Source organism: Notolepis coatsorum (assembly GCF_963971535.1).
Source record: "Notolepis coatsorum genome assembly, chromosome: 13".
In the NCBI taxonomy this organism is placed as follows: domain Eukaryota; kingdom Metazoa; phylum Chordata; class Actinopteri; order Aulopiformes; family Paralepididae; genus Notolepis; species Notolepis coatsorum.
In genome coordinates this window covers 69,664,970-69,677,075 of record NC_140177.1, presented here as the reverse complement: position 1 = coordinate 69,677,075, position 12,106 = coordinate 69,664,970, and the positions used below count along the sequence as shown (strand labels likewise).

At 42.7% G+C, this 12,106-nt stretch overlaps 1 protein-coding gene across 1 annotated transcript in view; it reads left to right on the top strand.

Moving 5' to 3' along the window:
* The window catches only part of usp12b (ubiquitin specific peptidase 12b), a 98,128-nt gene that overhangs the window by 74,003 nt on the left and 12,019 nt on the right, over nt 1-12,106 (top strand). Inside the window, exons 8-9 of the mRNA XM_084327886.1 lie at nt 2,156-2,353; nt 3,205-3,283. Coding sequence (XP_084184012.1) covers nt 2,156-2,353; nt 3,205-3,283 — 277 coding nt within the window. The remainder of the gene's footprint in view (nt 1-2,155; nt 2,354-3,204; nt 3,284-12,106) is intronic.

The window sequence follows — 12,106 nt, the reverse complement described above, 5'->3', positions numbered from 1 at the left end:
AATATTTGATTAAGATACTATTAGTAGCAGCCAAGAAAGTATTGACTAAACTGTGGTACAGAGTAGAAGCACCGAAGAAGGAACAATGGACAGAGATAATAGAGGGGATACAGGAAATGGAGAGAATCACACATAATACTGAGGCTACAAGAGGAGAAATTTGAGTCAAAAATGGGAGGAATATAGGAAGAAAAGAAACAACATCACAGAAGAATGAAAAGGAAACAAGAAAATAAATTGAAATGCAAATAAACAATGTAAAAATAGAATGGACCGAAGAACCCATGTCACTCTTTTTTTCTTTTCTCATTTTTGTCAATCTTTTATTTGTTTTTTGGATATTATGTCTTTATAATTTTGTTTGTCGAAATGTACTGTCTGTTGTTTATAAATCAAAAACTGCAAATAAAAATTTAAGTAAAAAAAATAAATAAGAGACAGTCAGACAAATCCTCTCCGTCCTTCCCCTCTTGTAGTGTAATAACCTTTCTCTCTGGGACCCGAATACTTGCAAGCTTCCAGGCTTCAATCACTGCGGTGGTAATCCATGTCACTGTCACTATTCCACCGCTTGTTTTCTCTTCGTTTCTGGTTGTGTGTTGTGTCGTCTTGTTTCTCTTACCCCTCGCCCACATCGGTGTATGAGTAACATTAGGTTTGAGGAATCAGTTCTTCTCAGACAAGGACATCACGAGAACTTTCAGGAAAAACCTAGCCCAACACATTTACCCACTAGATTGAAACCTTCGCTCTGAAAGAATTAAGCTTTTGCTGATAATTACTAATGAAGCTTAGAAAAAAGGGAATTGGTAGCCGGGACAGCCCTACTCTCTCGCTCTCTATAAATGGTGCATTTATATAGCACTTTTATCCAAAGCGCTTTACAATTTGATCCTCACATTCACCCATTCACTCACACATTCACACACCGATGGCAGAGGCAACCATGCAAGGTGCCAACTTATTAGGGGTTAAGTGCTCAATACTCTCTCTCACCCCTCTCTCTCTCTCTCTCTCTCTCTCTCTCTCTCTCTCTCTCTCTCTCTCTCTCTCTCTCTCTCTCCCTCCCTCTCACCCATCTCTGTTCCTCTTTCTCTATCTCCCTCTCACCCCTCTCTGTTCCTCTCTCCCTCACCCCTCTCTGTTCCTCTCTCTCTATCTCCCTCTCACCCCTCTCTGTTTCTCTCTCCCTCACCCCTCTCTGTTCCTCTCTCTATCTCCCTCTCACCCCTCTGTTCCTCTCTCTCTCAACCCTCTCTGTTCCCCTCTCTCCCTCTCTGTTCCTCCCTCTCACCCATCTCTGTTCCTCTCTCTCTCTCCCTCTCACCCTCTCTGTTCCTCTCTCCCTCTCTGTTCCTCTCTCCCTCTCTGTTCCTCCCTCTCACCCCTCTGTTCCTCTCTCTCTCTCACCCCTCTCTGTTCCTCTCTCTTCCTCTCTCCCTCTCTGTTCCTCTCTCTCTCTCCCTCTCACCCTCTCTCTTCCTCTCTCCCTCTCTGTTCCTCCCTCTCACCCCTCTCTGTTCCTCTCTCTCTCTCCCTCTCACCCCTCTCTGTTCCTCCCTCTCACCCCTCTCTGTTCCTCCCTCTCACCCCTCTCTGTTCCTCCCTCTCACCCATCTCTGTTCCTCCCTCTCACCCCTCTCTGTTCCTCCCTCTCACCCCTCTCTGTTCCTCCCTCTCACCCCTCTCTGTTCCTCTCTCTCACCCCTCTCTGTTCCTCCCTCTCACCCCTCTCTGTTCCTCCCTCTCACCCCTCTCTGTTCCTCCCTCTCACCCCTCTCTGTTCCTCTCTCTCACCCCTCTCTGTTCCTCTCTCTCCCTGTTCCTCCCCCTCACCCCTCTCTGTTCCTCCCTCTCACCCCTCTCTGTTCCTCTATCTCACCCCTCTCTGTTCCTCTCTCACCCCTCTCTGTTCCTCTCTCTCACCCCTCTCTGTTCCTCTCTCTCACCCCTCTCTGTTCCTCCCTCTCACCCCTCTCTGTTCCTCCCTCTCACCCCTCTCTGTTCCTCCCTCTCACCCCTCTCTGTTCCTCCCTCTCACCCCTCTCTGTTCCTCTCTCTCACCCCTCTCTGTTCCTCTCTCTCTCCCTGTTCCTCTCTCTCACCCCTCTCTCTCTCTCTCTCTCTCTCTCTCTCCTCTCTTCTCCGTGACCAGGATGCGTGTTAAGAAGCTGCCTATGATCCTGGCGCTCCACCTGAAGCGCTTCAAGTACATGGACCAGCTCCACCGCTACACCAAGCTGTCCTACCGTGTGGTCTTCCCCCTGGAGCTCCGCCTCTTCAACACGTCCGGCGACGCCACCAACCCCGACCGCATGTACGACCTGGTGGCCGTCGTCGTGCACTGTGGCAGGTAGGGAAGAGTTCACGTCTGTCTGTCAGAGGGAGCGATAGAGGTGTGTGTATGAGAGGGAGAGATTGTGTGTGTGTGTGTGTCAGTGTCAGAGAGAGTACTAGAGGTGTGTGTATGAGAGGGAGAGATTGTGTGTGTGTGTGTGTGTGTGTCAGAGAGAGTACTAGAGGTGTGTGTATGAGAGGGAGAGATAGTGTGTGTGTCAGAGAGAGTGATAGATGTGTATGTATGAGAGGGAGAGATTGTGTGTCTGTGTCAGTGTCAGAGAGAGTGATAGAGGTGTGTGTATGAGAGAGATAGTGTGTCATAGAGAGTGATAGATATGTATGTATGAATGGCTGCTTTTTTGTATGAGCGGGAGAGATTGTGTGCGTTATGTGAGAGGTAGTTTGTAAGATGTACTAGGAGTAGGAAATGTGTGGATGCACTTTGTGTAATGCATGATACGACGCCGGCCTCTGACGAATAATCATGAACCTGTAGAGGTTAATATATATTTATGCTGCTCAGGCTTACTCTGCAGCTACATCGTAACCTTAAACTGAACCTGAACATGTTTGACATGAACATGATGGTGTGACCTAAACCTGGTGACCTCTACATAGGGTCATAATATTACATAATGCTGCTTCTTCTGATCCTCTCTCTCTCTTTCTCCATATCTCTCTCCCTATCTCATTCTCTCTCTCTCTCTCTCTCTCTCTCTCTCTCTCTCTCTCTCTCTCTCTCTCTCTCTCTCTCTCTCTCTCTCTCTCTCTCTCTCTCTCTATTCCCCTATCCCCCCCCTCTCTCTTTCCCTACCCCCCCCTCCCTCTCTTTCTCTACCCCCCCCCCTCTCTCTCTCTACACAGTGGGCCTAACCGTGGTCACTATATCACCATAGTGAAGAGCCATGGCTTCTGGCTGCTGTTTGATGATGACATCGTAGAGGTGAGGAAGCCAAGCTCTTTCCCGCCATTTCCCCCCACATTTGTATTCTTTCTTTTCACGTCGTCTAAATTTAATAATCGACTAACGGATATCCTCATCTGTTTTGAGATTGCAAGGGGTCCCAACATTAGTCGTTTTCTGTGAGTGAGTATATTTTATGTAATAATAAAAAATATTAATATATATTTTAAATATGAATAATGGGTCTCATTCCCCAAAATGTTCCAAAGAGTTCTCTTGGAAGACTTATCTTGGAACCGACTGAGACAGAATCAATAACAAGTTCACTCTGAGTCCCCAACGTGCTGGTAATATGTCTTAAGTGGCTCAAACGGTCGCACCTGTGACATTTGCTTGGGGAATGACACCATGTCTTAAACGCGAAAGCGTGTTTTGTTTGCATACAAAACGACGCCTCCAGAGCTCCTTATAAGGAAACTAATGACGCAGCCACGTGAAAATGGATGCGGAAGTGCCTTGCGAGTCTTGCGACGCATCAAAATTTGATTAGATTAATGTATTGGCATCATATATAGTACAGCTAGTGGTACACCTGCCGCAGCGCACGCACACACACACACGCGCAGTACTGTATATGAATGAATTAATAAACTTTATTTAACAGATTGCAGAATGGGTACAATACAGTACGGCTCAATACACACAATTGTTAACACTTTCAGAGCCCAAGCTTAATCTTGATTTACCGCTTGAATGCCCACCATCCACTTCAATGTTAGCGTTAATAACGCCTAATCTATGTTTTAAATTATGGCTATGTGTCTAATCTGCCCGTCGCTTATCAATGACTCGTTTTCCAGTCAACATTGTCGAAGCGGATTGTTTTTTTATCAGTTCATTTTCATTTTATAGCATTTTGAAAAGCCCTCGTTTTCAAGGAAAATATAAATATTCCATGATAATCGCCCTTTACTGGAATATTCTAGAATACACAAAAACTGACATTTTTCGGCCTATTTATGAATCGTTTTCAAATAAACGCTAGATTATCGATAGTATATGTGTACATATGCACGCTATATAGGCAATCTGAAAAATCGATTCTCTGATTTCCTCAAAGCGATCGCCCACACACGCACATAGGGCAAACGCTGAGATCTCAGCGAATACAACTCTGATTATCCCAAGACTTGTAAAATAGATTCCTTACCTCAGATCAGATGTTCTCAAAAGATCATTCCAATTCCTGATCGCCATTCCAATAATCGATCGCTGTTCTGAGGGTCCACAATGAATCCGATCGGCTCGGGTTACATGCCTGAGAAGTAAAATGTGGATTCCGGATTTTTCTTTTCTCATCCATTTTCATTGAGTCCATTCCAAAAGGGTGCATTACCATCTGGGAGACTATAGGGGGCGGTTTTTTCACATCTGAGCTCCTACAGGGGCTGCATACCAACGGGAGACTCGGTTGATGAAATATGAATTCAGATCGCTAATAAAAAAATAAAACGACAATAAACGTCGTGGGCATTCAGGCATTGGGCTGATAAAACGTGATATGACGTTTTGGGCATTAAAAGTGTTAAGGGGATGCAGACCAGAGAAAGACGTTTGTCTTGTTTACATAATATATATATTATATATATATATAGCTTACGGCGTAATGAATGAACGTAGTATAGGCTCACTATTCCATTAAACCCTTAGGGGTCTAAGCTGAAGAGCTTCTCCTCAGAATATTCTCTTTTTTTTTGTTACATAATGTAAAATTACATATTCATACCTTCAAAATAAGCGATCAATTGTCAAATTTGAGCCGATAGTTTTAAATCAATGTCCTATCAAACATTCTGGTAAAATCCTAACTACATTCCAGGATAGGACTTGAAAAGGATCCAAGTTCATTCAGTTATCTGATGAAAGAACTACACTCCCAGAATTCAATGTGATCAATGTCACTAGAACAATTCACACCTGGAGCAAAGGCCCAGTTGTTCCTTTGTTATTCCAATGAATGGACCCAGCAGGAGGCCTAGCCCTAGAGTGACACACAAGCTAGATAGCATAATTATTATACCAACACAATACCAACATTTTGACTTTGATACAGATAGGAAAGGTAATGGAATATATTATTAGATGACAGGACATGGAAAATTCTTTATACAATTATTTAATTCATTATAATTTAAACGCTATTGAATAATAGTTAATTAATACAATTATTCTGTTACAGCTACTGAACTATATACACAGTAAATATTGCAAATGTGTGTGTGTGTGTCTTGCTCTTTCTCCCTCTCCCTACATCTCTCTGAATATGCACTATTGTATCAGTACCACATGGATGGATTCAGAGAAATATCACATTGTGTGCCGCCTTAATAACTTGTTTCATTAGGATCTAGTAGACACCACACACATGCTCTGCCCCACGCACAGCACAGGCACAGTCCGCAAAAATACAGACTGTACCTACACTGCACGTAGGGCAGAGCACACATATACAGCATCCACCAAATCCCAATGAAACAAGTAACCAGAATATATCAAGCCTATACCGTTCACTCATCAGACACGTAGGCCATACTGGCACACACAAGACTTGTTATGGAATATTAATGCAGTCTATTTCCACCGATTAGCTTTAGTTCTTATTTATTTATTTATCCACTGTCATTTCAGTGTTGGTGTATAGTAGGGGTGGACGGTATGGTCTAAAATTTATATCACGGTATAATTTGAAGCATAGACGGTAACGGTATATATCACGGTATCAGTGTTTCTGTTAGAATATTTTTTTTTGCCTGATAGGCAGGCTATATAAAGAATGACATCCTCAAGGCATGTAGATTTATAATATTTTAACTTAAAACTAGGCTACTTTTGCGTATAAAGTCATTATATTCCAAATAAAATAAGTCCCGAGTCGAGACTCCTGCTCCCATTGCAAACAGTGGGGCTGGATTTTGCTAGAAGCATATGTAGCTGCAGAGCCGCAGAGCGAATTGAATTGAATAAGAATTGAGACAAAGGTGCCACTCATCCTCAGCTTTAAGAATTGACAATTGTGTCAACAAATTGACACATGTGTCAACAAATTGACACACAAAATGCTTAGAGACGATGGGGGTCAGAACGGCGCAAGGGTGGGGGGGCGCTGTTTGACGGGCCTGTGACCAGACCTGAAAGAGCCACTGGCTCTGCGGCTCTGCAGCTGCATGCTATTCGCAAATCCACTGCTGCACGCCTTCCTCCCGGCTCCCGCTGCTGCCGTCGTTATCATAACACTACACACATATCGTAATGTTTACAGCAAACTGTAGTTGATCACCAGGTATGTTTTATTAACGTAGAATAATTCATATAAGAAAAACTATAGGGAAATATCTTACCTTTCTCCACTGGTTAAAAATGCCAGGAACTGAAATTGAAACTTGCTGTGCGCCGCGGTGATATGTGTTTATTATGAAATGACAATTGCGTGTTGACACGCCCACTGCGCGAAGCCTCCTAAATAACTTTTTCCAGTTTGCACATATCTATTATCTATGACTAATTCTATCTATTTTTAGGGGCAAATGCGATTGAAATAGTCGCGCTGTGGTTACATGACGTCATTGCTATTTTAGAGCTGCTCTACCGGTTAAACGGTATAGTCAAAATCCATACCGTAGAGCAAATTAATACCGTTTATACCGTATACCGTTTATACCGTCCACCCCTAGTGTATAGGCTATATAGTGTATTTCAATATACGTTTAATTAATTAATGATATATTCGAAGGAATGCAGGTTTATATCAAACAAAGGTCTGTCCCATTGTATACCATTAAAACATCCACTGCCGTTCACGCTGTACAGCATTATTGCCCGCCATGCGTTGTCTGCCACACCACGCTGTACAGCGATATTGAGATCAATATTTCATTTTTTCGCCATGGCATTCATAATTCATATATACACCTCCGGCGCTGCAGCTGGACCCTACGGCTCAATACAACGATGGCTCAATACCACCACCTGGTGGATTGTCGGGCGAGTTACACTGGTAAACAGGATATGGCTGCTGTGCGTCGATTACATTCATCCGGCCGTCAGATATTGTCGCAAGGCTCCTGACAGACACTATGTACATAATGGATCGCGTTATAAACTTAATAATCTATATGATTTCGGCGTTTATTGCGACATACAAACCGGAAATGGACCTAGGCGATCGACGTCCTATACCTGGGATCTTTCACCGCCAGTCTCATTGGCGAACGGTAAGAGGACGCTGACGTTATTTTCAGCCCAATTGTTTATTAATTTCACTGCAAACCGATCTGATCAATATATCACCCATACTACATAAAGCATTTACTGACAATCACGGAATTCTAAACGACCCCCCCCCCCTTTCCTCCGCGCATGATGACGCATAACGTATAGGATCATATACAGTTGAATTTTTTAATATAGCGTGTATCGGGAATAAACGGCAATCGATAACTCACGTTCTATGAATTACTGCAGAAAACGATAAAAACATACTTATATTCTAGAAGGTATGTTTGTATGAATGTTTGAATGAAAAAGTATAACGTTCCTACATCCTGAACGATAGATAATCGATGTTGAATGGGCCATAGTAATGTCAATTTAGCAATACAATTTAAAAAGTTATAGCCCTGCAAAGAAGGTGAACATCTCCATAGGCTTAGAGTGGTGGCAGACTGGCTATATTGATGGATATAACCAATGGCAGGGAATGTGTTAAAACAGATATGTAACAAATAGGGATGCACCGAAGGTTTTCGGCCGAAAGAGTTTTTTCACCAAAAATATATCACCGAAACAGAAACAACCTAACAACCTCGCGTGTTGTTGTGATGATGTCACGCTGTCGGGAGTCGCGCTGTTTCTATGTAAACTCTGCGCGCAACGCGTCCAATAAATGCGTCTTTAACATGCTTTTATATCCTTATTTACTATATGCCTGTCGCGGTAGGAGTGATCTAATATGCATATTATTCGCGTGTTGTTGTGATGATGTCGCGTTGTCGGGAGTCGCGCTGTTTCTATGTAAACTCTGCGCGCAACGCGTCCAATAAATGCGTCTTTAACATGCTTTTATATCCTTATTTACTATATTATTTACTTTGCCCGTCGTGGTTAATCACTGAGTGATCTAATATGCATATTATTCAGAGCGAGAGGGGGGGGGATTGTGTTTCTCACATTGACGCTGTCTGTCTGTCGCGCGTCTACTGTGCCGAGTCAAGCGAGCACATTCAGCTGGGGACTAGAAAGGTGCGCTCAGAAGAGCACAGATGTCCGCTGCGGCAGCCAGAGAAAAGATGGAATTAATGTACTGTATGCATTCAGAAGTGCTGAATAAATGTTTTATGGACCCATAATAGTGATTATTTATTATTTAAGTTAAGTTTTTCCATAATCATAATGTTCCACAACATTGGTAAAAAAAAATCTATTCTATGAATAATTTTCGGCCTTTCGGCTTTCGGTTTTCGGCCAACTGTTTTCTATTTTCGGTATCGGTTTCGGCCAAGAATTTCCCATTCGGTGCATCCCTAGTAACAAATAAGAAATACAAATTCCACAGAAGGCATTAAATAATTATTATTTTCAATCATTTCACAATAATTGCATAATTGTGTTTGAATATCTGAGTAATTAAAGTAATTATACATTTGTCCAAAATAGCTTGTTCAGATATGGTTAATCCAGCTGCCCTGTGATCAGATGAATCCATATTATTTATTTTTCCGACATCAAATGCGTAATTTCTTATCGTACAAATATTGTCATATTTATTTTAATTATGATTAAGTAATTAATTCCAAGGAGGCCTGTAGAGTTGACATGAAGGAATCACTATGAGAACACAGTCTGTCAAGTTAATAAAATTTTCAATTAGTCAATCAATCATAAGTGTGCTCCTCAGCACTCTTAAATCTGCTCTGAGCCACGCTCAAATCTGATCTCAGGAAAATTTGGGGAATCGCGCTACCAGCCCTAATATGTCTAAAATGGGCAGACATCTGCCTAAGATGACATTTTTTGTCGTAAATCCGTTCGGGAATGAGACCCAATGTCAGGTCAGAGTTAAAGCGAGGGAGAAGCGCTTTACTGTGAAGGAATACTTCTTATTTAAAAATTTTCAGCCACCGGTTCCATGGAGATATATTGGGCTCCGGTCAGGGTGGTGGAAACAAACACCAGCCAAACACCGGCACCTTTTGGCTGCTGACACAACCAGCTGTGGAGGCAGGTGACCAACCAACATTTGGAGTAGGGCTGGGCGATATAACGATAACGATAAATATCGCGATATATTTTAATAATCGATATCGTTTTTTTTTTTTTTTTTTTACCTGCAACAGGGCAGTTTTAAAACCAGAGACAGTGGACAGACTTGTCTTTCTTGCCTGCAACTTAAAGTAATGGCTTTGCTTGTCCAAATGACAATACTGACCAAATTCAGATTTCTTTTTCTCTTGTCCATTTATTTTGTTTGCTTTCTAATTTAAAATACATTTTGAAACCGTCTGTACACAGTAGGCTATGTGTGCTAGCAGAACTAGACTCCAGTCACGAGTCACAGTGCACATGTGCGGTGGTTTGTCCACCAAAAAAGCGCCAAAAGATCGAAAATAAACTAGCAGAGCCAGAACTGTTCAACTCCTCTGGAGCCACAGCCAGCAGAGAAGCCGGTTTACTTTAGCTTTTAAACCAGCTGCAGCCTGAGAACTGGAGTGTGAGGGGATGTAACACTAAAGATGGCGGCAATGACAAAGAATTGCTGCAAAATAAACATACATCTGTTGTTAAATTTTTTTTTTTTTTTTTTTTATACTTATAACAATTCGATAATTATCCATATCGAGAAATAAAATAAAACGATCATATCGTTATCGCGATATGATTTTTTTCCATATCGCCCAGCCCTAATTTGGAGGCTCTGTTCTATCCTTTTTTTTTTTTATATATATACTTTTTTCTCCCCATTCTTCTATTTTTCTCCCATCCCAATTTCGTATTATCCAATTCTTCCCTCCCCTGTCTCGAAACGTTGTTAGACCATGCCTCCCACTGGTCGGCTGCAGTGAGGACCAAGCCTTGCATCACGTGTCCCCTCCGGTACACGAGGAGGCAGCCGTCGCATCTTTTCACCTGCACAGCGCAATCTCTCAGTGGCGAGGAGTAACGCGTGGGAGGCTCACGCTGCCCCCGATACTTCCTGATTCTGCTGTACAGGCGCACCAACCGGAGTCGCTGTCCACAACGTCCGATTCCCACCCCCTAATACTGCCAATCGTATTAGTATGAACGACCAGCCAAGCCGGAAGCAACGCAGAGAGCTGGGCCCAGCATCTCCTGCGTTAGTGGCGAGCGCCTTGCCCACTGCGCCACTTAGCCGCCCTGGCTCTGTTCTATCCTTTAGGTCAATTTGGTTGATGAAATAGTGAAAATGTCCTCGGGATGTTATGATTTATTGAGCACCGTGGCTGGTGGACGGAAGTTCCCGGCACATGCACATGATAGTGTCTAGATCCCTGGGAAGGACATTTGTGTATATTTGGGGTGTAAATGGGATAGAGGGTGAAAATGGAAGGAGAGGGAGAGATGAAGGGAATATTGTGACGAAGAGATGGATGAAAGAGGACAAACACAGAGAGATGGAAGGAGAAACAGGTAGGAGGTAGAGAGGCAGAGGAATAGTGGGTATACCTGCTTTAGATGAGAACGTAGATTAGTCTGAAGAAATCTAGGAGAGTGAGTTCTGTTGTGTGTCTCTTTACTATTACTGCTACTACTACTACTACTACTACTACTACTACTACTGCTACTACTACTACTACTACTACTACTACTACTACTACTACTACTACTATTACTATTACTATTACTACTACTACTACTACTACTACTACTACTACTAGTTTCAAGTTTCAAGTTTCTTTAATAGTTGTCATACAGAAGTACAGAATACTTTCATACAAAATGCTTCTTACTGTTACGCTCCAGAGACTGTGCTAGACAAGATAGTATCAAATAACATAGTATAGCATGTAATTTAGAAGAAGAAAATGAGGTCACAGTGTTCGGTATAGACATATGTACAATGTTCTGAGTTACCATATAATATACAATACTATGCAGTGTACTAATGTACAGTACTATATAGTGCAAAGCAGAAATGGGATGAGGTACAATTTAGGTACAATTTACAGTAAGGTGTACGAGTTGTAGTGCAATCCTTCATCAATAAATATAAAGTGTGGGGAGTGGGTGCTACAGTGTGTTTGTTTAAAGTGGGTGTGTGCTATAAAGTGTGTGGAGTGGGTGCTACAGTGTGTTTGTTTAAAGTGAGTGTGTGCGTGTGGATGTGTGTGCTATGTGCGTTTGGTGGTTGTTGATGTGTAGTGTTCATTGTTCGTTTAGCAGCCTGATGGCCTGGGGATAGAAGCTTCTTCTGAGTCTTTCTGTGCTCGCCTTGAGACTCCGGTATCGCTTGCCTGACCGCAGCAGTTCAAAGAGGCAGTTGTTCGGGTGACTGGAGTCTTTAATGATTCTCTTAGCCTTGCCCTTGCAACGCTTGTTGTAAATGTTCTGGAGGGTGGGGAGCCCCCCTCCAATTGTGCGTTCGGCTGAACGTGTCACTCTTTGTAGTCTGCTTCGGTCTTGTGCAGTGCTATTCCCAAACCAGGAGGTGATGTTGCCAGTCAAGATGCTCTCTATTGTACATGAGTAGAAGTTCTTAAGGATCTTCTGACTGATTTGGAACTTCCTTAGGCGCCTGAGGAAGTAGAGGCGTTGTCGTGCCTTCTTCACAACACTGTCAATGTGTGT